The 27335-nt window shown below is 43.7% G+C and overlaps 1 protein-coding gene across 4 annotated transcripts in view; it reads right to left on the minus strand.

Moving 5' to 3' along the window:
* Positions 1-5638: 5638 nt before the first annotated feature.
* LOC106609518 (sodium-coupled neutral amino acid transporter 4) overlaps positions 5639-27335 on the minus strand; it is a 33290-nt gene continuing 11593 nt past the window's right edge. For 2 of the 4 annotated variants that reach the window (XM_014208429.3, XM_014208432.3), the window contains exons 2-16: positions 22552-22776; positions 22034-22130; positions 21671-21786; positions 20166-20239; positions 19937-20029; positions 19774-19855; positions 19466-19548; positions 19244-19302; positions 18131-18367; positions 17760-17839; positions 17549-17649; positions 17176-17300; positions 10179-10323; positions 9803-9900; positions 5639-9428 (exon numbers count right to left, since the gene is read on the minus strand). In XM_014208429.3, coding sequence (XP_014063904.1) covers positions 9324-9428; positions 9803-9900; positions 10179-10323; positions 17176-17300; positions 17549-17649; positions 17760-17839; positions 18131-18367; positions 19244-19302; positions 19466-19548; positions 19774-19855; positions 19937-20029; positions 20166-20239; positions 21671-21786; positions 22034-22130; positions 22552-22664 — 1608 coding nt within the window. In that variant the 5' untranslated portion in view covers positions 22665-22776 and the 3' untranslated portion in view covers positions 5639-9323. Of the gene's footprint in view, positions 9429-9802; positions 9901-10178; positions 10324-17175; positions 17301-17548; positions 17650-17759; positions 17840-18130; positions 18368-19243; positions 19303-19465; positions 19549-19773; positions 19856-19936; positions 20030-20165; positions 20240-21670; positions 21787-22033; positions 22131-22551; positions 22777-24519; positions 24538-26363; positions 26494-27335 lie in introns of those variants that run through there. The other 2 variants (XM_014208430.3, XM_045722177.2) reach the window with 2 other exon arrangements.

A 27335-nucleotide genomic window follows, 5' to 3' on the forward strand; every position in this document is an offset into this window, starting at 1 on the left:
AAACGGGTTCACCCGATATGGATGAAAATACCCTCAAATTAAAGCTGACAGTCGGCACTGTAGTTCAAATCAAATGTTATGTGTCACATGCGCTGAATACAACAGATGTAGACCTTACAGTGAAATGCTTACTTACAAGCCCTTAACCAACAATGCAGTTTTAAGAAAAAATACCTAAAAAATAAATAAATAAAAGTAACAAATAATTAACGAGCAGCAGTAAAATAACAGGGGGAACCGGTACAAAGTCGAGATTAGTTGAGGTAATTGAGGTAATATGTAAATGCAAATAGTCTGGGTAGCCGTTTGATTAGATGTTCAGGAGTCTTATGGCTAGGGGGTAGAAGCTGTTTAGAAGCCTTGGCGCTCCAGTACAGCTTGCCGTGCTGTAGCAGAGAGAACAGTCTATGACTAGGGTGGCTGGAGTCTTTGACGATTTTTAGGGCCTTCCTCTGACACCGCCTGGTATAGAGGTCCTGGATGGCAGGAACCTTGGCCCCAGTTATGTACTGGGTTGTACGCACTACCCCCGAGCAGTTGCCATACCAGGCAGTGATGCAAACAGTCAGGATGCTCTCGATGGTGCTGCTGTAGAACCGTTTGAGGATCTGAGGACCCATGCCAAATCTTTTCAGTCTCCTGAGGGGGAACAGGTTTTGTCGTGCCCTCTTCATGACTGTCTTGGTGTGCTTAACCCATGTTAGTTTGTTGGTGATGTGGACACCAAGGAACTTGACGCTCTCAACCTGTTCCACTAAAGCCCCGTCGATGAGAATGGGAGAGTGCTCGGTCCTCCTTTCCTGTAGTCCACAATCATCATTGTATCATTTCAAATCCAAAGTGCTGGAGTACAGAGCCAAAACAACAAAAAATGTGTCACTGTCCCAATACTTTTGGAGCTCACTATATGTGACTCACATGTACACAACCTCAAATAGCATCTGCATCAGCATGTGTCTTAGCTCTATACTGCATTTGAATTCCAACACACCATGGCTGAGTTTCTGGGGAATATGTCAGTTTGCTGGCTACAATCAATTCCTATTGATTCTGTGCCAGGAGATATTGATGTATGTGCTGTTGGTTAATGGGAAATGGAATCAGCAGGCATAGAGGCATTTATCCTCAACAGTAACACTTCGCCTCATCACTTCTTGGTAAGGCCTGCCTTTGGTAGGCCGTCATTGTAAATAAGAATTTGTTCTTAACTGACTTGCCTAGTTAAATAAAGGTACAAATAAAAAATGTGAATTTGCAGGATGTAACATATTATACATAACTGGATGACGTAGTACACAAAAAACAGAGACCCGTTTTGGCTCGTGAGCACCCCTTTAAAAACGACTGTCTGAAATTATACAAAAGTTCTGGAGAATCACTTTAAGTCATCTGTCATAAGAGTTAATGACTGCATATAATGCATATTATGTCACTGCTATGACAGTGCTACACAAGCCTTACTACAGAGGATTCTGTACTTACCTCTTCAACAAACACACTATTGTGGTACAGCATATTTACTGTATATGGAATTCTCTAGACCAGAGCCGTATATCAACAGAAATGGCATTGGCCTAGACCTTTTTGTTTTGAAATGAAATCTCTGAGACGTCTCATTGGATGAATTACTGTATCACAGTGTCATAGAAGGACACAGAGAAGGAAGGTCAGTGCATCACTGGAAATGAGGTGAGTATGTGTCCTTGGTGGGACAGGGTGAGGATAAAGAGATAGAGGGAGAAAGAGAGAGAGGGGGGCGATAGAGGTAGGGGATGATCCAGAGGCAGAGGCGTTATGTAACCAGATCCACAGGGAACCATGCATAGGAGTGTGACCTGCATCCTGAGTGAGGCTATGAGCTGGTGCTCACACTCAGACACACAGACACACACCCAACAAATGTAATAATACAAGAAAGTAGTATTCTCTTTTTTACTGTTATATTTTACTACAACATTTAGTGGTATTGCTTCATAGCCCAATTTCTTGGAATTTACTTATGGTATTTCCCCAAATTTCATAGCATAAATAACATTTATAGCATTCATAATTAACCATGAACTGAACGCACTTGAGCTACTGTACAGCCAGTACAGTTGGAATAGTGTCTTAATTCAAATGAAACTCACAACCTGCTTCACATCATTTGAAGGCTGATTCATAATCTTAGATGTTTTTGGTAAGGTGGAGGGTAGAGGACAACACCTCCTAGCTCCCACCAGCGTGTGACCAGTCCTGGAACATGACAAGTGGGTTCTAGATGTCAGTGCTGGATGTTAAATAGACAGGATAGAGGTATATTTCTGGACAGGCCAGACTGCACTGTGTCATTATGCCAGCAAAATTGCTCCCAAATCAAGTCGGTCACAGGCGTCGTCGCCACCTTACGTAACACCAGCCGTGGGCAGGGAGATAGGGGATTTGGTGAGGACATATAACCCCAAACAAGTGCACACACACATGCACACGCACAAGCACGTACACACGTCCATTAGACATATTGCATATTTGTCACGAAGCTTGAGAGATAATGATGAAATAACATCAACACTACAGCTGTAGAAAAGAAGGAATGAAATGGAAATGTTATAAGTTGAGGTTCAATGAAATGTAAATTAATTAGACCTCGTTGTCAATGTTGAAAAAATAATAATATTTCACATAATTACAAAGAGTTATGGTATGGTACTTATGCATTACTAAAAAATCAAGTCGTGTTTTCAGTAGCTATAATAATCAGTGCAAAAGAGAATTTTGCACTGTTAGTTTATTCCGGGTACTACTTAAGCAATAAGGCCCGAGGGGATGTGGTATATGGCCAATATACCACGGCTAAGGGCTGTTCTTACGCACGACGCAACACGGAGTGCCTGGATACAGCCCTTAGCTGTGGTATATTGGCAATATACCACAAACACCTGAGGTCCCTTATTCAGTGGTGTAAAGTACTTAAGGTAAAATACTTTTGAAGCACTACTTAAGTAGTTTTTGGGGTATCTGTACTTTCCTATTTAAACATTCCTAAAGAAAATTATGTACTTTTTACTCCATACAGTGACGGAAAAAAGTATTTGATCCCCTGCTGATTTTGTACGTTTGCCAACTGACAAAGAAATTATCAATCTATAATTTTAATGGTAGGTTTATTTGAACAGTGAGAGACAGAATAACAAAAAAATCTGGAAAAACACATGTAAAAAAATTGTATAAATTGATTTGCATTTTAATGAGGGAAATGAGTATTTGACCCCCTCTCAATCAGAAAGATTTCTGGCTCCCAGGTGTCTTTTATACAGGTAACGAGCTGAGATTAGGAGCACATTCTAAAAGGGAGTGCTCCTAATCTCAGTTTGTAACCTGTATAAAAGACACCTGTCCGCAGAAGCAATAAATCAATCAGATTCCAAACTCTCCACCATTGCCAAGACCAAAGAGCTCTCCAAAGATGTCAGGGACAAGATTGTAGACCTACACAAGGCTGGAATGGGCTACAAGACCATCGCCAAGCAGCTTGGTGAGAAGGTGACAACAGTTGGTGCGATTATTCGCAAATGGAAGAAACACAAAAGAACTGTCAATCTCCCTCGGCCTGGGGCTCCATGCAAGATCTCACCTTGTGGAGTTGCAATGATCATGAGAACGGTGAGGAATTGGCCCAGAACTACACGGGAGGATCTTGTCAATGATCTCAAGGCAGCTGGGACCATAGTCACCAAGAAAACAATTGGTTACACACTACGCCGTGAAGAACTGAAATCCTGCAGCGCCCGCAAGGTCCCCCTGCTCAAGAAAGCACATATACATGCCCGTCTGAAGTTTGCCAATGAACATCTGAATGATTCAGAGGACAATTGGGTGAGTGTTGTGGTCAGATGAGACCAACATGGAGCACTTTGGCATCAACTCAACTCGCCGTGTTTGGAGGAGGAGGAATGCTGCCTATGACCCCAAGAACACCATCCCCACCGTCAAACATGGAGGTGGAAACATTATGCTTTGGGGGTGTTTTTCTGCTAAGGGGACAGGACAACTTCACCGCATCAAAGGGACGATGGACGGGGCCATGTACTGTCAAATCTTGGGTGAGAACATCCTTTCCTCAGCCAGGGCATTGAAAACGGGGCGTGGATGGGTATTCCAGCATGACAATGACCAAAAACACACGGCCAAGGCAACAAAGGAGTGGCTCAAGAAGAAGCACATTAAGGTCCTGGAGTGGCCTAGCCAGTCTCCAGACCTTAATCCCATAGAAAATCTGTGGAGGGAGCTGAAGGTTCGAGTTGCCAAACGTCAGCCTCGAAACCTTAATGACTTGGAGAAGATCTGCAAAGAGGAATGGGACAAAATCCCTCCTGAGATGTGTGCAAACCTGGTGGCCAACTACAAGAAACGTCTGACCTCTGTGATTGCCAACAAGGGTTTTGCCACCAAGTACTAAGTCATGTTTTGCAGAGGTGTGTCATGGTTGTCGTAAGGAGAAGCGGACCAAAGTGCAGCGTGTGTGTCGTTCCACATTTTATTTACACTGTGAAACTATGCAATACATAAACATAAACTAAAGAACAAAACAACAAACCATGACGCAGAGGTGAAACATACACTACTCAAAAACAATCACCCACAAAACCCAGGTGGAAAAACCCCTACTTAAGTATGATCTCCAATTAGAGACAATGAGGACCAGCTGCCTCTAGTTGGAGATCATCCCAAACAAAACTCCAACATAGAAAAGAAACGCTGTCACGCCCTGACCTACTCTACCATAGAAAATAACATATTTCTATGGTCAGGACGTGACAAGGGGTCAAATACTTATTTCCCTCATTAAAATGCAAATCAATTTATAACATTTTTGACATGCGTTTTTCTGGATTTTTTTGTTGTTATTCTGTCTCTCACTTTTCAAATAAGCCCACCATTAAAATTATAGATTGATAATTTCTTTTTCAGTGGGCAAACGTGCAAAATCAGCAGGGGATCAAATACTTTTTTCCCCTCACTGTACATTTTCCCTGAAATCCAAAAGAACTTGTCACATTTTGAATGCTTAGCAGGACAGAAAATGGTCCAATTTGCACATGTATCAAGAGAACATCCCTGGTCATCCCTACTGCCTCTGATCTGGCGGACTCTAGGCACAAGTCCTTGTTCTTGTCACGTCCTGACCAGTAAGGGGGTTATTTGTTATTGTAGTTTGGTCAAGACGTGGCAGGGGGGTGTTTGTTTTATGTGGTTCGGGGTTTGTTGGGATATGTGTTTATGTAGAGGGGTGTTTGTTTAGAATTTTCTGGGGTTTTTGGTTATGTTCTATGTTTTGTATTTCTATGCCCTGTCTATGTTGTGTATTTCTTTGTGTTGGCCTAATATGGCTCTCAATCAGGAACAGCTGTACATCGTTGTTGCTGATTGGGAGTCATACTTAGGTAGCCCTGTTTTCACCTGTCCTTTGTGCGAAGTTGTTGTTGCATAGCTGTGTGTGTAGCCTGCAATACTGTTCGTTCGATCGGTTTCTTGTTTTGTTTTGTTCAGTGTTCAAATAAAGTTAAGATGAGCACTCAACCCGCTGCGCCTTGGTCCATTACGTACAACGACCGTTACAGTTCTTCCCTCATTTCAACAGCAAAGAGATGCAGCCAAGTTTATTTCACATTTTTATTGTTCATGTTACATGATATTGAAACAGCTTCACTGATACAAAAATCCCCTTTGTTCAGGCAAATATACAATTTGAATGTTAGTTGATCCACAGGAAGCAGACACTGAACGGCAGGACACTGGTGCTGACCCAGTGCTTCTTTCGGGCCAGGTTACAGATAAGGTAGATGCTTTTGGGGTAACACATTACTTAAACCCTCCGGCGTGAAGCCTACTTTACGTTGTCAAACGCATGACATGTAGTTCGCATGCCAGAGTGTTTAGTCATTTAACGTATATTAAAGTCAGCTGTCGTGACTACAGCATGTCATGCTACAACAGTCTAAAGTTGTACCTGAGTGATATTGAGGGCATAGCGATGAAAGAGCCCCTCCCTGACCCCCTTCTTGAGTGTCTGAGACCCCAACAGTTGTGCTCTCCGCTCTAGTCCTTCATTGGGGGAAAAAAACATGCCACCTTTGAATGTTAAAAAACGAATGACAAAATCACTATGACCAAGGTCTTACATCTGGTGCCGTGCCTGACCCTAAGGTTTGCTCCCTAGATGAACTGAAGTTTGCAATTATTAAGGCAAAGGTTGGTTTCTGCATTCTCACACAATAGTAAGGTTTTTGTCAATATACTTCATGAAATGTATCTTCACATACAGTAACTGAGGCTCAGGAGGAATTTCAGCAAAGACCCAGCAGCCCCTATCGATGCGGACCGCATCTAAAATGTGACTGTTGGGTGGTTCTTACTAAAAGCATGTGATCTGAACATCATTGATCTTTTGACAGCGCACCCATGAATCAAGTACTTCAGCTCAACATAGGCAATATCTACCTAAGTCTCGCAAGACATCAACACTGAGATTCTATTTGGACCCTGCAGCCACTGTAGGACTGAGGCATCAGACAACATTACCGACAAACCATTCATTAATTCAAGGTCTAGGTACTCCAGATATGTAACTATAAAGAAATGAAAAGGGATAGAGATTTTCTACAAATGTACAAGCTTCCATAAAAAAAAATATCATAGAGAAAAATCGATATCATTGAACACTAAAATAACATTGTAGATTGTAGAGGACTTCTGGTAAAATCCCTTACAACCCCCCACACACATAATTCAGTGAGTACCATATAATAAGATTATTTACAAAGCATATACAAGTTGTCAGAAAAGACCATGTTTGTAATCCAAAACATGCACATACTATACCATTTCATTTGAAATATCAATTTGTTGGATCCATTCGGAACACGTATCTGCTTTAATACCTTAGAAAACAGGTATTCTCTGCTTTGAATGCAAACTGCTAATGTAGCCACCTACTGACAACTGTTTTGTCAGCACGGCACAATATTTTGAAATTAATTTATCGTGGTGTTAATTAATTAATTAGGGCATTTTAACAAATAATGGTCCGTTGAAATGATGTAAATTACAGTAACAAGAGTCACAATCACAGTAATAAACACATACTGTCTGCCATAAACAAATCACTGGTTAAAACATCACCAAATGACAAGCCTGCTAAGTAACAGTGGATGCATTTCATTTCTCTAATCGTTTCCACATTTGACATTATGACCCATATTGAACTTAAAGGGCCAATCAGCAGTTGAAGCAATAACAAAGTGTAGTCCCCGTCTGTTCTGGAAAAAGCTGAAGGATGAGATATACGGATGCAAGGACTGACCCTCCATGATATCAAAATTATGGCTTTAACCATGTTTTGAGGCTATATATTGTTTACATTTACGTTGTTTACAAACATTGGAGTAAACCAATCATATATTTTGGGTTCTGATGGGGTACGACGGTTAAACTATGCTCTTGAGGCATTCATAAGTGATATTTTTCAAGAATCAATGGGTACAAATGATTAATTTATAAGTCCAAAAATGTAGCAACTGCAGATTTCCCCTTTAAGGTGATAAAACAACTTATCTTGTGTCTCAGAAACAGCACAGTTTGGAGGTCCAATCCATTGCTTATTTTACCCACAATATTTTTTTCTACAATTGAATTTTGTCACAAGATATCGTTTTACACACTGGGATAGAAGAAAAACATTCTCATGGGTTATAGGATCGCTGTGCCAAGTCAAATAGCTAAATAACCTGTATGGTATACTGCCAGTAGACCTTCTTTAACTCTCATAGAGCTCTGTTGTTGTTCCTCTTCACTGAAACTAGCTTTCACTAGTTGTATTTCATAGCACAGTTCACTTCACATGAAGTTTAGGAAGAGATGGAGTTACAAGTTGAAAATGATCTCAAGCCAACAACATGAGCTCATCTCCTGGTAATGTTGGCTGCAATTGACCCAAGGGGTCTGTAGCGTGACACATTGGACAAGAGTGAACAAGAAGGCAAAGAAAGAAACACGTAAACTGTCATTCAGTAGATCAGTAGACCATTGGCCAAGTACCGGTACATTCAAAACTCGGCAACATTCAAATCTCTGCGACAATAACACTGAATGAATGCAGTCTCTTGTTTGAAGCTCAGTCTACACGGCGGTTTCAAAATGGCTGACAGTGTGTGTTGATCATCACATTAAGTGTTGATTGGGAGAATGGATATGGCTGAAAATGTTGACTTGGTGTATGTGTCTGTCAATGTGTATGATTGCCAACGTCTGATCTGATGATTGCTGTCAAGGGATGTTTTGAGAGCAACACACTGGCCACTGAGAAATATCTGTGCGCACATAAACTTTGGTGATGTGATTGATTGTAAGAGTATAAAATAACATAGAAACTACTTTACCAAACCTAGTTTACAAATATCACTCAGAACAACTTTTTCCAGTCTCTAGCTCAGAAAAAGATACTACAGCTGTCATATGTACGGTTACATCGACTTTGCTTACTCCCCGTAGGTGTACAAAAATATATTTTGACAGTAAGCAAAATAGCTCCAATTAGTGTAGATGGCGTGCTGTATGTGTGTGTGTTTCTTGTGTGTCGTTGTGTGTGTCTGAATGTGTTAAAAATACATTAAAACTTGAAACATATGCTAAAAGTGCTCTTTGTTTTTGAACCATTGTCCCACCTCTCTCTCTCTCTCTCTCTCTCTCTCTCTTTCTCTCTCTCTCTAATCTTCAAGTGTGCAGAGCCCATGGCCCTGAAGCCACGCCTGCAGTCACAACCAGCTCCAATAGTGGCAGCGCTCAGATCAGCTCTTGTTCTCTTTGGGTTCTCTTGACCGTTTAATGGTTGAGGTCTCTGCTCGTATTTTTCGTTTGCTCAGGTAATATCACAGAGTAGGGATGATGGGCTATCTAGAAAACTATGGCAGGGCGCCCAGCAACAGCCGCAGCGTCTGACGTCTTTTCTTCCGTTTCTGACCGTCCTCCGGGATTACTTTGTGTCCTTTCGGCGAGTCCCTGTTGTGGAGGATTCTATAGAACTAAACCATCCAACAACAACAACAAAGAAAAATAATAACGAACTTAAAAGTGTCTGTTTCAGTCGTAGAACGTAGTCCCCTCCAGTAATACTTTGTGGAAAGGGGTGGGGGTTGAGAAAAGCGAACCGCCCCTTTACAGTACGCTGACGTACTCAGTCTGTGGGTGATGTGTGGGGGCACCCCCGGGCCCGGTTACCTTACCCCCAAGGCACAGTCAGGGGAGGGGGTTTGAGGTGAGAGGGGGTGGAGGTAAGGGGGGTCCTCTTAGTGACCACCGCCGGAGCCGGGAGGGTTGTGGATCCAGTCCATCACGATGAGCGACAGGCTGCTGAACATGAAGATGATGCCCACCACCAGGAAAATGGCCGCCTAAAAGACATCAGGAAAAATAATAACGACACTGTGAGAGGCGGTTGTGTGAAGTGTTCATATCTGTACATTCAGTGCAATCATTTTTTTGCCAAGAATCTCAGTGGGCCTCTGGGAAACCCTGTTTTGGGGGACTGTAACTCTGTAAATCAGGGTTGTTGTCTAAGTGCTGTGGGGTGGGGGGTCTGTTCTAATAACAGCTATGGTGTGTCTGTATAGGCATGTTGATGGGTGTTAGTTTCGTCAGGCTATGTCATGTGTGTGTCATATGTTGCGTGTGTCAGAGTGGATGTTCTGTGTGTGAGTCGCTATATGTGATTTTGAGTTGAGTATTTGTGTGTGTGTTCATGCACCATCGTTTCCTGCACACTTACTGAGATCTTCTGCACGGAGTGCATCGGCACGGACTTGACCAGGCGTAGATAGAAGGCAGCAGGGAGGATGAAGATGAGCATGGTGGCTGCAGAGGAGCCTGTCAGAGGGGAAACAGGAAGAAGACCACCATCAGTAATCTAGCTTTTTCTGTCTAAACAAATGTCCTCACTTAGACAGCACTAGCCTCAGGGTGTGCAGGAATTTGAGCAGGAATTTGAGCCGCTATGACACACGCAACACACACCTCATTCAATGAAATACCTCCACATCAAGACATCAATCAATGTTAGTGCTTGGTGGGAACAAAAGCCTGCACACCCCGTAGCTCTCCAGGAATGGGTTTGGGGACCACTGCTATGGTTGAGGAGGACTCACCGATGAAGCCGAAGATGTCTCTGATGGTGGGGACGAAGATGACCAGCAGGTTGTTGAACAGGAGGATGAAGGCGGCGATGAGCATGTGACGCACCCAGCTGAACTCCCGTTGGCTAAACAGCATGGTATTAATGGAGGAACGGATCTGCAACACAAACCTCTTTATAACGTCTGATCAACCGCTACATACTGACGATCAGTTGACACTTAGGATACCACTTGTAAAGTGTTTTTTTATGTATTGATTAATACAGCACTTTGTCTTTATTTCTCTTACACACGCACACATACACACAAACACAATTACACACACACAGTCAAATTCAATGGCGAGTAGGTAACTATATCATCAGTCATGTCTACAAACTAGTCTAAGCCCACAGGCCACTTCCCACAGTTGGCTGCTGACTGAAGTGTGTCAACGGCAGCAGGTGAGAGTCTAAGTAGGCAGCCAGGCAGAGGCAGAGGCCACCAGCTAAGAGGCTGAGAGCAGCACAGCTCAAGGCATTGAGTTAAAGACTTCACTGGGTGAGAGGTCACGGGTATCAGGTGAAAAGGAACTGCTATGGGCCAGCCGGCCACAGGGGGAAAGGTTGAGGAGGCGGGGCTTAAAGCGCCATTCAAAAGGCAGAGGATTAACTCTGGGAGAGCCTTCTGCAACGGCACCCTGGGATTGCATCAGCCAAGGCCAGAGAAGGCGGGACTGAAGGCAGCAGGATAGGCGTGTTCTGCCCCCAGGCAACGCTTGTCAATTAAGTTTCCCTTTTTTGAAATCCTCTCATTTGCTTTTTTCACTAATGATACCTTTCCTACGTAGACATTTAGACAGCAGAAAGACGAGACTCTTGGCTGGTTCATGTTTCAGTCTAAATACTTGTTTGGTGAGGGTTGATGGCGCGCTGCTCTCTTGAGTTGTGGATCAAGAGCCAAAATGGCCCACACTGACACCTTACTGAAAGAATGTATGAAGGAGTGGCAGAGATTTACACCAAAATTATTTTAAGGCGTGGCAGTAACTCTGCAAGGCAAAATTACCTCCTCCCCCCATTGATAATAAACAATCCCCTCTCCCAGCAGCCATTGCATAATTGGGCCGGTGAAAACCTGGCGCCTGGGCGTGACATTTCTACCCACCTGACCGCCAAGGCTCTGAACTATTCAGCGCCCAACAGAGATCCTGCGCAGGGCCTTTGGAGTGCACCATGCAATATTTGCCTGCATCTCCCTCCCTCCATCCGCTATGACAGCTCCCACTGGGGTGAGATATGTGGCAAAGCGCCACTGCTGCCAAGGTACCTGGGTCTACCAGGCCAGCCAAAAGCTAGCAACATGGCCCAAAACCAGGGAGCCAACTGGGCTCCAACCAAGTGAAAGATTCTGCAACCTTTTCAGCTACAGCTAGATATATGGCATAGTATTACTACACCTTGGTTTGCCCCTGCTTTTTTCATAGAGGAAGACATTAAAAAGGGAAGGGCAAAAAAGGTAAATCCAAGATTAAGAGGAACAACCACACCATAAGGTCAGGAATAAGATAGACAGGTTTTAATTTGAGATTTTTTAAATCCTCAATTGACTGACCATCAGAAATAAAACCCATTTTAAACTCTTTTCCACCACATTCAACAAGCCTATTCAACCACTGTCAAAGACAGGTGACAGGGTTCACTTTGTAAAGCCAGTCAAATTATCCTGAAAATAGTGTATCACAGCAATAACAAGGGCAGATATATAGCTAACTTACTGACTATAAGCTTATTTTCCATGAAGTCACTGTGAAAAGACAGCATGCATGGCAGGCTACATTTAGTCACAGCCAACTGGGCATTGTGCTTGTGCACCACAGGATTTGCCTTCTCTGACCTGCCCTCTAGTGGAAAACTCAGCAGCAGCCTAACAACCTCATCACAAGAGTACCATCACTACTAGGCCAACATAACCATCATAACTGACTGCAACACAAACAGAATCACTTCTTATTACAGAGCCATAAGCAGCAGAAAATACCAAGGTTAATAGTTAGAAGGCCCTATTTCATGCGTTTATATTTCTCAGACAAGTGGTCCCACTGCTTTATTTAGAAATACGATCAAGAAAACGTCAACCCCTTGAGATGAGGCCATAGAATATCACAATATAACAGATCATATCACACACCAACATTCAAAAACAATGTTGGTAAATTAAAATGACTCATGAAAACAGGAATCATTATACTTAAGAACATTTGAAGTGACTTTTTAAACATCAAAATGAACAGTTGACTTGAGGTAATTTAAATATTTGTGTTCCTGTTATTGAGGAGCCATGAAACAAAGAGAGCATGGGAACTAGACAAGTCTGCCTACCACATCTAAACACTGTTTCATTAAAACCTGCTGGTTCGTGACCAAGCATCTTTACTGTTGCCTTTAGGTTCTTTACTGTTTGAGCCAACCCTTTCACCTCCACTCCCCGCTCCCCTCCTACACAACCCCAGCCCTCCTGCCTGTAATAAAGGACATAGTGCTTGAGAGACAAAGCAAACGTTAATCTGGGTGCTGAAGGCTTCTCTGCCAAATGAAGGGCAAATTACTTTCAAAGGAAGATCTGAAATGTCACGTCTCGTGATTCAGAGTTCTGGACACCTGGCAACGTGATGCCAGCATGACTGGTTACTTTCATCTCACCTCTCCTATGTCTCCACAACTATATCCTCAAGCTTGTGCTGTGAACTGAACTCACTGCACTGTAAATGCTGAGGTGCCCGTGATGCTTTGTTGAAGCCTGAGCAGCAGTCAAGGGGGGGAAATAGGTTATCTAGGCCATGACTAATGTGTTTGGAAAAGATGCCATGCATATGCTATGCCCCACAGTTTTTCAGGTGTAACAGACCAGTAGCCAATGGCTACAGAGCACACGGCAGCAGACACATCGACATGATTGCGTCCAAACATGTATTCGACATGCTGTACTTGCTTTATGTTCACATCGCCTCCCTTAGTTTCTGTGCTTGACTACGGCCTGCTCAAGGAGCCTTTCGGCTATGGGAGAGGCTGCACAGACACACCTGGTGCCCTCTGATTCAGAGGAGTTGGGTTAAATGCGTTAGACACATTTTAGTTGAATGCATTCAGTTGTACAACTGACTAGGTATCCCCCTTTCACTTTCCCTAATGGATGATGTACACTACATGACCAAAAGTATGTGGACACCCCTTCAAATGAGTGGATTCAGCTAATTCAGCCACATCCGTTGCTGATAGGTGTACAAAATCGAGCACACTGCCATGCAATCTCCATAGACAAACATTGGCAGTAGAATGGCCCGTACTGAAGAGCTCAGTGACTTTCAACATGGCACCATCATAGGATGCCACCTTTCCAACAAGTCAGTTCGTCAAATTTCTGCCCTGCTAGAGCTGCCCCAGTCAATTGTAAGTGCTGTTATTGTGAAGTGGAAACGTCTAGGAGCAACAACAGCTCAGCCGAGAAGTGGTAGGCCACACAAGCTCACAAAATGGGACCACAGAGTGCTGAAGCGTGTAGGGCATAAAAAACATCTGTCCTCGGTTGCAACACTCACTACCAAGTTCCAAACTGCCTCAGGAAGCAACTTCAGCACAATAACTGTTTGTCGGGAGCTTCATGAAATGGGTTTCCATAGGCGAGCAGCCGCACACAAGCCTAAGATCACCATGCGCAATGTCAAGCGTCGGCTGGAGTGGTGTAAAGCTCACTGCCATTGGACTTTGGAGCAGTGGAAATGCGTTCTCTAGAGTGATGAACCAGGCTTCACCATCTGGCAGTCCAACGGGCGAATCTGGGAAATCTTAACGCTACAGCATACAATGACATTCTAGACGATTCTGTGCTTCCAACTTTGTGCTAACAGTTTGGGGAAGGCCCTTTCCTGTTTCAGCATGACAATACCCCCATGCACAAAGCGAGGTTCATACAGAAATGGTTTGTTGAGATCGGTGTGGAAGAACTTGACTGGCCTGCACACAGCCCTGACCTCAACCCCATCAAACACCTTTGGAATGAATTGGAACACTGACCGCGAGCGAGCCAGGCCTAACCGCCCAACATCACTAATGCTCTTGTGGCTGAATAGAAGCAAGTCCCCGCAGCAATGTTCCAACATCTAGTGGAAAGCCTTCCCAGAAGAGTGGAGGCTGTTAGAGCAGCAAAGGGGGGACCAACATATTATAAATGCCCATGATTTTGGAATGAGATGTTCGGCGACTTTTGGTCATGAAGTGTATGTGGCGCAGCTGAGAGTCATGTCGAGACAAAGGGGTTTGGTTCAGTCAGTTGTCCTGATAAGCCCCTCACAGATAGGTAATGCTGGCTACCTGGCAACAGCATGGCGCTAGTTAAAACCTGTTAAAGAACGTGATGATTATATCTTTGGGCGAGGGAGAAATAACTTGTCTTATTGGTCACCATCTCCAATTTGTTCCATCCAACTTGATTTTATTCCGAGTAGGATAGAAGCCTAGACAAGAAATAACTTGTAATGTTTGTAGTAACCATCTGGATACAATCTACTGCTCAATGGGGAGAGTTTGCGCTGCAAGCAGGCAACACAACGTCACAGGGAACAGTGTCCTTCGCTCCCACTTGCCACAGTAAGGAAAGGGTAGCTAGATAGCGTAGCCAATAACAGACCATGGTGACAGCTGAAGCACATTTATTGTAGTTTTCACCAAAAATGTACAACTACGGCATTAACGTCTAACGTTACATAAAAAAAAGATATATACTCAGATAAAAACAAAATGATTTCAACTTCGGCAGGCAAGTTTCAAATTCTCGCTGAAGTTTCTAGCCATAAGCATAAACTAGGTAGCTGGGAAGGGCTCATCGGGACTGACAGAACCCAATCCGTTAGTCACTACTCGACTCTCACTACTCGACTCTCACTACTCGACTCTCACTACTCGACTCTCACTACTCGACTCTCGGTGCGCAAGAAACAATTCATTTGGGCACTAGGCGTGTTCCTATAGCCTCCTTTCTGACACTGCATTTTGGTGTCAGCTGCAGTAGTCAGTGAGTGCATTGTCTCCCCCTCCCTCTATCTTTCTCTCTCCCTCCCTCTCGCTAAGGTGGAGGTCACAGTGAGGGTTTTTCCACTGTCTGCTCAGGGCTTATCTCCTGTAAACTTCCACTGGGACTGTGAGATTCACTCGCACATTCCCATGACCAAAGAAGCGTTCACTCCCACAGTGAGAGAGCTGGTGAGTGTGTGTGTGTTTCTCTCTCTGTGTGTGTGTGTGTGTGTGTGTGTGTGTGTGTGTGTGTGTGTGTGTGTGTGTGTGTGTGTGTGTGTGTGTGTGTGTGAGCGAGATAGTGTTTCTGTGGGCGTGTAAGAGTGTGGGAGTATCAGTATAGTGACAAAACGGATACTCCACCCACCTCTCTTTCCAAGCAGGGCTGACTAGAGCCATGGGGCTGACAGTTCTCCCCTGCCCTCTGCTGGTAGCTCAGTGTAACACCACCACATAGTCCATTAACCCATCTCCCAACTCCTGCAAGCTACAGTGACTGTAGGTAAACAGTGGAATTGTGGTGCACTATGATCAATGGAGGAAAAAAAAACATTCCATAAATCTAATATTACCATCTTAATGTTCCTTGGGTCAACTAAGTCCTTTGAGAGGATCAATTCTAATGGGCACTGTTATGTGCTAATGCATGGTTCATTGTAGGCTACAAAGGAGGTCCATGACACCTCAGACCCTCAGCCCTTTATGGGCTCCTGTGCCAGGCTAGGGCCAAGTCAAATATAGCCCACGGCCATATAGGGGGGTCAGGTATGCCATGCAAGGCCAACGCTCTCATTCAGTGACTCACACACCACACAGGCAGACAGACAGGCAGGCAGGCAGGCCGCATGAACAGGATATTACATAATAACCAGTGGAACAGAAACACAGTATCAGACCTGAACTGACGCAACAAACCAAGGCTAAACTGTACAAACCAAGGCTAAACTGTACAAACCAAGGCTAAACTGTACAAACCAAGGCTAAACTGTACAAACCAAGGCTAAACTGCAGCTTACACTTTAACAAAATAAGGACGGTAGCAAGTGACTTCACTGCATTTATTTGCTAGGACAGCATGTGGTGACAATGTGCAACTAAAGAGCAGAGTGGGAAATGGGAGACAGGGGAGTTGTGAACATTACACTGTGTTCCTTGGCAGCCAGGCTAAAGACCTTGTGACGAACAAGACGTCTATTGTACCACTGCTTTTTCACATTGACATTTTAGTCATTTATCAGACGCTGTTATCCAGAGAGACTGAGTGAATACATTTCTATGCTTTCACATGCTGAGCCAATTGATGTGTGTCCATCTATGTGTCTCCCAGAAGGAAGGGACTGAATATGTCTGGTATCATGTGGGGAGCAGTGTAGGGGTGTAATTGTTTTAAAGCTGTGTACGTGTGTGCGTGTTAATTTCTGTTTATGCTTGTATTTGTGTGTCTAAAGTATGATCGAGAGTATGACTGGAGGAGGGACAGAGTGCTCTTGTAAGGAAGCTTACGACAGACAAACAGAGCTTTGAAAACCTGGGCTGGTTCTCATTTGGGACCTGGGGAATTGGATTGACGGGATTGCTGAAAGTCCAATAATGAGTCATCTAACGTCACAGTAGAACAGTATGTGCTTTACCAAGTTCAGCAAGAAATCCAGCCGTGTCAACACACCCACTCACTCAGCCAATACAGAAAGAGACCCTCTTGTTGGTATTAAAATAATTAATGGATTTTTATCTCATTTGGATAAAATGACCTAGGTGTTGAGCGGCGTGTGAATGTGTCTGCATAAATTGTATGCGTGAGAATGTGTGCATATGTTGTGTATGTGGGTGTGTGTGTGTGTCTGTGTGCATGCATGCATGCGTGTGCGAGTCTCTGCTTGTGTGTGTGTGAGTGTGGATGTGCGTGTGTGTGTATGTGTGTGTGTCTGCATGCGTTTGAGCAGATGCCTCGTTGTACTTACAGGGAACAGAACAATGGGGACCGTCAGGGTGACAGCGGTCAGGACAGCCAGACGGACCAGCAGGAGCATGGTGTCAAACTTATACACCTTGGTGAAGGTGTGTAGCAACTCCGCCTCCACGTTTTCTGTGTTCGGGAGAAAGAAGGAATACAAGCTGTCAGAGACATACCAATACAAAAGCCTGAACTGGGTGAGAGAGAGATATGGTAAACAAACATGCAATGGTTATGGTAGCTTACTAGTGTTTTAATACATACTACTGGCTCTTTTTCAAACATTTCACTCATAAAATGAACATATAACGGCAATAAAAGCAGAAACAAAGTAATACAATTGCTGCAAATGTATCTTATTGTGCGTGTGTGTATCTTACCGTAGAAGGTGAGGTAGCCGAACAGCGCTGAGAGCATGTACATGACCAGCATGGCCAGGATGGACAGGTTAGACACGTTCTGCATCTTTCTCCGGGAGCGACTGGGGAAGACGCAAGTTGAGATGTGAGTTATATGGAGAAAATGTACCTTAGCAATTTCTATGAGCGTCTATGCAAACGTGTCTTTTGTAATTCACTTGGATGCACTTACTCTTTGAGTTCACTGTAGATGGGTAGAATTTCAGGGTGGCACACAAAGGAGAAGGCCAGGATGGGAACAGTGTAAGCAGTCTGCAATGACAGGAGAAGAGATTGTGGAATGAAACACAGGCCCAGATACACACTCACAGCAGCTAACTATGTTTGGTTTGATTCATGTACGTTAAGAATTGGGTTCTTCTAAACCTTGATGAATCCTGTTTCTGGGACTGTTTATCAGAGGATATTGTTTCCAAAACACAGAATTATGACATGAAGCATTCTGACTCACCACATATACACACACATGTACGCACTCACACCCCACCCACATGCCTCCACCACCCCACCCACATACAGTAGCTCAACACCTAACCAGCTCACCTGAGAGTTGAACACAAAGTACTTGGGCGTGCACATCTCCTCCACGTCGTCGGGGTGTGGTTCGAAGTGGACCCCTGAGGTGTGGTGGCCGTCCAGGTAGGAGGCGGGGGACATGTCCATGAGGACGGTGCCGTTGTGCAGGGCGTGGGGCCCCAGGGCTGTTCCGTTCATACTGTGGTTGGTATGATGGTACATGAAGGGCATCGGGCAGGGGAGGTTGTACTTCTTATAGATCAGCTGAGAGGTAAAGAGGGGACAGAGGGGTGAGATGGGGACAGAGGGGTACAGAGGGGGGAGAGGAATGAGATGGAGATGATTAGCAAACATAGAAATACATTATATTACATAGGCAGCATTCCATTATATTGCAGAGCAATGAGTCCCTTCCATCCTGTAATCTTTCATTCTGTCTTCAAAGAAACAGACGCTGAACACTAAACTATGTACTTTCAGGGTTACTAACTACATAGGATGTCTCTCTGATAGCTACTATGGTATAAACCCTTTGTAAAGCTGACTGTGGCCACAAGCACAGCTCTATTTCATTAATGATGATACAGACTGTATCAGTGTTTAATATGATACACCAGTAGAGAGCAAGTGGGCCAAAGTGGAGTTTAAGATATCAAAAGAAGGCTATTGATAAACTCATCTCTAATCTCATGTACGTTAACTAACCACCTGAGCGCCACACCAGGCATATTCTAAATGTTACTAGGAACTACCATGGCATGCAAATCGCCCACATTGCCTGTGAGAGCAAAGCCAGCACTGGCATAATACCCTACAAAAGGTCAGGATGACATTTAAGGAGGAGAAAGTAGGCATGATCAAGACGCCGTGTGGCAAGAATACCAAAGCAATGTAGGCAAAATGTACTATTTTGGCAACAAGTATGTTCTGTCTGCATTGAAACATGACTGGACAGAAAAAGAATGTCAGAGTTTATAAAAAGCTGTAGTTGTTGGCATATTGACTGAAGGTGAAATGTAGCCGTCTTATCTCACATCTGATGGTACTTTATATAATATCAACACCATCATCCGTCATCGTTCAGTAATTCAGCGGGGTAGAAATGCTAAACTAGCGGAGCAAAAGGCAGGTTAAACTTACCACTCCCAGGAAAAACACCATGCAGGATAGAGAGAATCCACTGGTGTAGCCAAGGTAGCCTAGAGACGAGAGAGAGAATTACAGAGAAACTCATGTACTATCAAGCAAACACTCACACACATTATGGAAACAAAGCATACAAAGACTGAATCTGAAACAAACGCAACACACACATACCCACACGCACTCACATGCCCACACACACACACCCACACCACTTACCCAGGTTTTTGAGTATGCAGAGAGGCAGGATGATACCGATGGACACAAACACAACCAGGTAGTTTCCGTTCATGTACCATTCACTGTAAACAACGCAGAGAGAACAGGTCTCACACACAGAGCATCAATCAATCCATCCATCTATCTATCTACACCAACCAGACTGTGTAGTGTGTTGAGCCACCTGTGTCAAATTAACTACAAATAAATGGATTTTATGAAATAGTTAACCAATGACAGACAGACAGACAGACAGACAGACAGACAGACAGACAGACAGACAGACAGACAGACAGACAGACACTTACCCAGAGCTCTGCTCCAGTCCCATGAAGGCACGGATCACTTCTGGCAGCTCATACTTTACAATGAAGAGGTAGCTGGACATGGCTGTGTGCAAACAAACACAAATGTACATTTCAATATAGAATCATAACACTACAATGAATGCAACATTAGCTGTTCACTTACCACCAATATTTTGAAGGGTTATCGATCCAAACGCAGCCATTTTCCCCGGCCAGCCAAAAGCTCGCTCTCCCAACTTTTCATAGATGAGAGAGCCTGTTAGAACAACGGCAATGTGGTGATGAGTGATATTCAAAGATATAAAGGGGAAAAAGCAGAAAGGCGAGGACAGACAGACAGACAGAGGCTGATGAAAGACAGACATTTCCATGAATAAAAAAATGACACCTACCTCCTTCTTTTGCAGTCATTAGCAGCAAATGAACGGAGTACAATGACAAGATGGCCACACCCAAGAGAAGGACTCTACGTTGGGATAGAAACCAGTCAGACATTAGCATTGGGCTATACCATACGGAAATCTTACGCAAATCACAATGAACAACACTTGGAGGGGAATCAACTGGGTTACAAAACACCCTACATAATAACGTTCACTAGTTTCCCCCCTAGTCACTCTCACTCTGTTTTCCCCATTACCTATTTAGGGAGGTAAACTTAGCTTTAGAACTGCAGTCGTATTTCACTTGAGGGGGGGGGGGGGGGGGTCCTGATGCTTTCTCTGGCATTCATTTACTGCCTATTTGAGAAGACCATGTTCCAATGTCTAAAGCACATGTCAAAGACACTATCATGCCATGTCAATATATGTGTCAGCTCAGACAAAATAGTGGTAGACCAATGCGTGCCAGTGCTTAGAGACCAGACTAAACTCTGAGCTATTATATAAGCCAATAAAGTAACTTGTGAGTTATTCCGGGAGGGGATGTATGGGTTTCCCGCATCGGCTGAACATGATCAGCCATAAATCCTAAAGAGTTCACAAGGGGCCTTGGTCACCAAGGAGCCTTTAACCCAATCATCCAGCCTCCAATGGGCTCCAACATATTAAACTAACTGAATTAAAGATGTTGTTTTTGAATTGAGAGTCGCCCCTCTACCCCTCACTATTGTTGACCCGAGACAGGCAAGCAGGTGAATGACTGTATCAAATGGGTGTTATGTGATACCACCTTCCAGAATGTCAGGGAAGCCCAGAATAGATGGTGAGGAAGTAAGATGTCGCAACTGACAAGGAGGACTGACGTTTGGGGACTCCCTGTAAACTCCTTAGGACTGGAAACAAACCGGCTGCACCACTATAATCATCAAGTGGGTTCCTAATCTATTTTCTTGTCTCCTGTCCTTCAATCACTTTCAGGGATATGCCGAAAATGACAATGTTTTCGCTTAGTGAAAGTACTTAGTCACAAAATCATTTCTTGGTAAAGCCCAGCCATACACAGTGGAAACAGGACTGAAATGAAGCATCACCATTCTGTTTTGGACATTGGAGAAACCTGGTTATAGAGATTGATTGAACAGGCTGTTACGGACCGTCAACACAATCCGGGAAAGCTGGGAATGGATGGGGTTCAGAGGCGGGGCTGTGACATGGTTGCTCACGCCACCTTTGCATGCATGCTGGGGATGGCATGTCACAAGAAGGTCCCAACTTCGAGCCAAAGTCAGTGTCTGTCTATTCCCAAATACATAACCCCACCACTCACCCTGTTGTCAAACCCCACTTGCTATACCAAGGACTCTGAAGCTATTTCAGTCCTATCAGTAATACTACACGATGCAGACAGATTCGTTTACTTTATTAGCTGGTGCTTTAATCACTTGACTGTTGCAGAAATCAAACATTGACCCCATTCCACATTGTCTCTATGGCAGAAGTTGACACACACTTACACAAAAAGCACAATCCCCGTGTTGGCCATGGCGTAGGAGAGACCCAGGATGCCGCTGCCCATTATAGCATTACTCAGGTTGAAGACCGACATACCAAAGGAGGTATGTCCTGGGTGCTGAGAGAGAGAAAGTTAGAGAGAGAGGGTAAGAGAGAGATCACCATGAGTTCAACTGATCGTAAACAAGAACATTTCACACACACACACGTAGCTATCAGTTCCTACGAAAGGGTTCCTCGGAATGAAGGTTTGAATAAAAGCAGACAGCTACAACCTTGACCTCAAAAGCTAAGAGATACAGTGTCCATAAGCAAGAGCAAACATGCATGTGGTGTCATCGATAGTTCATCATCAGTCTTCTTACGTATTCTTCTTGATACTCCTCGTACTTCTTCTTCTTCATAATCCCATTAGTGAGAAACTTGTCGCTCTCTGCGTCTCCATCCTCATCCAGGAAGTGACTGCAGATGTACAATCATTGAATCAATCTCTAGTTTAAAATACTTCTTTATGACTAGTTTATGACAGCCATGTTAGGACTTTATGAGTGGTTACAGGGTCAGTTAGGCTAGTTCCAGCTTCTATTTCTTAAATTTTTTTGGGGTGATGGAAGAAATGAGATTACAGTGTAGCTAATCTGTTGGCGGTTTACAGTGAAGCAATGAACTTGAGAGATTCTCCTAACCAGGTTATTGAATAGCATTGTGTACATTAGACAAAGATAGGTAGGAGATAAGACATTTATGATAAAGAACATCATTTCTGTACAGTTTGGCAAAGAACACATTCTTGTTGCCACAACTAAGGCAATGCGCTTTCTTTCCTGTTTTTTTTTCTGTCGAAAGTCTCAGATAAAATAATTGATACAGTATTGAACCACACCTGTTGATGGTGGCCTTCTCTGAGTCGATGGGCTCTGTGAAGCGGTCGTCCAAACTGGCTGTGCTGTCATCGTCTGCCTCCGTGCAGACTTTCTTCAGCTCCATGCGGTCCATGGTTACGGCTATAGTGGTGCGGGGCTGGGGAAGGGGTCACGGTCCAAAGCAGAGCAGTTGTACTCGGTAGGTTGGCGTGCTTTAGCTCAGCCTTATACTATAGGGAAAATACCTGCAGAAAACGGCAAAGGGAGAGATAGTAAACGTTCTAAGAATACTCAGAGAGCTGCTGATGTGGCGGGAAGCCCTTATAACCAGCAAATATACAACCAATCATTCAATGTTGTCTAAACATTGACTAAAAGTTCTGGGCCTCAACTAGCCATAATTTCTTTGTAATTACACTTTGACTAGCCCTCTATAAAAAGTGACAAGATCCCTAATAAGATACAAAGTAGTACATGTCCAGTCAAAAAGGTCATGGCCACAAGTATTCTCTGATTTGACTGTGTAATCTGTCAACAATGAGCTAGTTACTGTTAATGTTATGAAGATACATTCAATGAGTCTTATCTGACTGGCCAGAACTCTAGGGCCTTGACAAAGGACACTTCAAGGGGAAGAAAAGATGTCATTCTACACACACCCTTCTGTGTCGCATTCCCCAGAACCCGCAGCACCATTTTATCTCCCCAATCGATATATGTTGGTAGCTCACGCACTTCAGTGTGCTTTAACTATGGCATCTTTCATAAACAATATCACTGTTCCTGTCACGCATTGGAATCTTGACGTTCCATGCTGACTGGTTTTGGATACCTTTTGTACTCTGCTGTACATTGAGAGTTAACAAAATGGCCTCTAACTGTATCAAGTTCAACGTAGATAAGTAATTGTAGTATTTTTTTGCTTGACAGACCGTAAAATCCCATAACAATTGTGACCTCAATTTTACATATCATCTATTTTTAGAGATTAGCACACATTATTTTCCCTAAAAGAACCTCTAAGTAACCCTTTCAGACACACGTCCATGTTCTATTGCTGCTGTGCAGTTTCCTTTATGATGCTATAACCACATTCATTTCAGGCGGGTGAAAGCAAGTCTCAACATTATGTTAAAAACACGTCTGAATCCTAAATTCAGGTCAAAGAGGTCGGCTAATGAGGCCTCGAGGCAGGCAAGTTTTCCGATCAAATGTTCCTAACCTCTGGGAGAGCAAGCTACAAAGGCCTGTCTGTACTGCTGTCCACGGTAAAGCCAATTCAATTGAACGCACCGAGTGCACTGAAGTAGCGGGCCAGCAGGAGGCATGTGTTCATATTTCCATTCTATTGAACATTTGATTGCTGCTATTACGTAACAACAAGATGAGGCACTGGGCAGCGCACACAGTGTTCTGCTAAATAATTTTAACAGCCAATTACCCACAGTGCTGTTCTTCCCATACAAAGGCTTCTTTGACAGGAATGGGTAAAAACAGCCGAGCAGCCAGGGCCCTTGTCCAGCCAGGTTCCCAAAAGTCGCACCCTGTTCCCTCCCCTGTCCTACCGACCAACACCCCAGGAAAAACACAACGGGGAAACACATCTAAACCCTAGTAACAAACATGGATGTCCAATGCTGTGACAAAGCCATAAACAAACAGCTATGGAACATAACCTCATCCACCAATCCAAGTTCATGAATTAACATTTCAGTGCTGCCCATCAAAAAACAAGCATTGTAAAAACTCTTCGAAAGGAAGTTTTAGTGCTAGAAAATACATTTCAGTCACATGCTATTTACACTCTTTCTATTTACACTCTGGCTATTTACACTCTGGCTATTTAAACTCTGGCTATTTAAACTCTGGCTATTTAAACTCTGGCTATTTAAACTCTGGCTATTTAAACTCTGGCTATTTAAACTCTTGCCCCAGCCATTGAAAGGTGTTGATGAAACTGGGCCAAGTATAAAATCCATCATGCTCACATGATGGTCAAAGCACGCCACGTTTACAGTCAATAAGGCATTACGTAAGTGAGTCTATGCACAGTAGGTCCTCCATGTTGTACCCAGTCAGGACAGAGATCCATGGCCTTCAGGACTGAAACAGGTCATGTAAGGGGTTCCATGTTTCCCTTTAACTCCATGCTGTGGAGAAGTCATAGACAGACTGAACCTGTATCTTACCACACACCTCTTTTGTTGTGACTGCTGTCACCTGCCCTGCATGGAAATGTATAGCCAAGCCAATCATTAGATATTTGTGAAGCATTTTTACTACATAATTAGTTTTGCCTAGCTTGTCTACTCTACACAGTTCTGGTTTGATCGCATTCTAGTTCCTGCTGCGCCTGTACCAGCTGCGTTCCTGGAACTGCTGTGTGTCCTAATACATGTCCTATGTCTCCTCTAGATCGACTGATAGGCCTATATCTTCATATTGGTAGATATTTGCATCTTTGTGATAGATTGTGTGCATTGCATACAAATACTATCAATCATGGTCCCAACTGTACACCTCCCCAGTGTGCTACCCTCGAGCAAACAAGAAGGAACCTGCTCAACCAGACTTCACCCCTCCACCCATGCAGCTAAGCACTCCACTGCTCCCCGTGCATATACCTTGTGTTATGCTATGACTAAGCTACCTATAGCCATAGACCCAGCCCCAGCAAAATCCTTTGCCTTTCATGCACATCTGAAATGTATGCTTTACCCACTGTAGTTAAAACCACTGGTACTTTTGCATATGATTGTTTGAAACACGTTTTATATCGAATAACAATAACTGAGTGAATGTGATTTAAAGTTGTCCCAGTGTGTTTGTCAATGTGTCTGTGTGTGCATTTGCTGTTTGATAAAAACAATTATAATGAATGGACATTTTGTGTAAGGGTTGATACATTTTTCGTTAGGGCAAGTCAAGTCGGACATTTTAAAGTAAAAATCACAAACTTTAGAAGTCTTTTTAAACTTCAAATACACTACAAGTTTGCATGTCCTGCTGTTAAGGAATATTCCTGCAACAACAGGATGATCAAATTAGGATATGGCATCTGTATGCCAAATCGGTTATTGCATTATCAAACACAATATTCGATACCAAGCCTTGTACATTGTGCAAATTAAGAACCTTGTTGAAAATGCCTAACGCCTAAATCCAATATTGTGTGCTTGCATACAACAAGGCTACAACACTTTTAATAGAAAAGTGAGTTCTGTGACACAACAAACACTTATCAAAACTTGAGATTCTTCTAATCCAATTTGCCAACAGCGTGACATCAATCATCTGAATGGGAAAAACATGAACTTCATTAGTTTTATATGTCCAGAAGTAGCAGAAAAGGAGTCTATGCAACTTACATAACACTCAACTCTAAGTTTAAGGACACAATAAAAGTACAGTACCAGAGGATCCCATTCTTACTGGAGGTACACAACACATCATTAGCTCAAAGATTAGCTTTGTCTAACTCAAACTACCACTCAAGTTATGCAAGTCCCACTTCAGCAGTGGCTTGGTTTTCTCAACAACCCAACAAACAAATGCTCAAAGGAAACTAATAAACCCACAAACAAATGCTCAAAGGAAACCAACTAAATACTTCAACCAATGAAATACCTCCCACAATCTCAAAAGCACAAAAACTAATTCAGCTAGGTGCATCTACAGTTTCTCAAGAAAACTGTGGAAAATTCTCCACAAGATTTTATTTTCTGAGCAGATTCAATTTAGTGGCTATTTGAATCACAAACTTAGACCAAGGTAACTAAAGTTCCCCGACATCAGAAGCAGATAAATCATGTGGAAAAGGAGACATACTCACTCATTCAGAGATGACAGAGAGAGGTTCCAAAGTTTTTTTTTGGGGGGGGGGGGGGAGAATGAGGACAGTGCTAGTGAGCAGCCGGGAGAGGCAAGAGCTGCTGCTTTTTTGTAACCCAGGTGAGAGGAAGGCTTTTAAAGAGCAGGGGAAGGACCCACCCTGGCCAATCACGTCAGGAGCCTGAAGCCAACCACGCCCCCCCCCCCGGCAATGAAAAAGGATCAAGAGAGAGAAAGGCAGAGAGAGAGACTGAATCAGAAGAAGAAGAAGAAAGGGAGGGGTTCGAGAGAGAGAGAGAGAGAGAGAGAGACAGCACACAGACATCCTGAAAGCTCGGCCAAGATTGCACAGTGAGGGTTGTTGCATCAACTGCTGTTTGTTCTGTGATGGCCCGCCGAGCACACACCCCGGGTGGTCATCCCTGGGAGCAAACGGTACCGTCCTCATGCTGCGGTCACTGTCCTACCCTGTCCTGTCCTGCACTCAACCACACACCCCTCCCTTCCCACTACCCCTACTACCATGGGTTGACTCAGCGTACCGTTAAGCGTTCAGAGCCTGCCAGAGACAACTGGAATCCACCGGGGAGGCTGTGACACTGCCCGCCAATCAGGGGCCGCAGCTGAGTGTGCCGCTGAGTGCAAGGTTACACTCCGCTGAAGGATGGGGTCTTAAATCAAATCAAAATGTATTTGTTACGTGTGCTGAATAAAATAGGTGTAGACCTTACAGTGAAACGCTTACTTATAGGCTCTAACCAATAGTGCAAAAAAGGTATTTGGTGAACAATAGGTAGGTAAAGAAATATAACAGTAAAAAGACAGGCTATATACAGTAGCGAGGCTATAAAAGTAGCGAGGCTACATACAGACAGGCTGATTGAGGTAGTATGTACATGTAGATATGGTTAAAGTGACTATGCATATATGATGAACAGAGAGTAGCAGTAGCGTAAAAAGAGGGGTTGGCGGG

The sequence above is a fragment of the Salmo salar genome, chromosome 07 (assembly GCF_965601325.2).
Source record: "Salmo salar chromosome 07, fSalSal1, whole genome shotgun sequence".
Classification (NCBI taxonomy): Eukaryota; Metazoa; Chordata; class Actinopteri; order Salmoniformes; family Salmonidae; genus Salmo; species Salmo salar.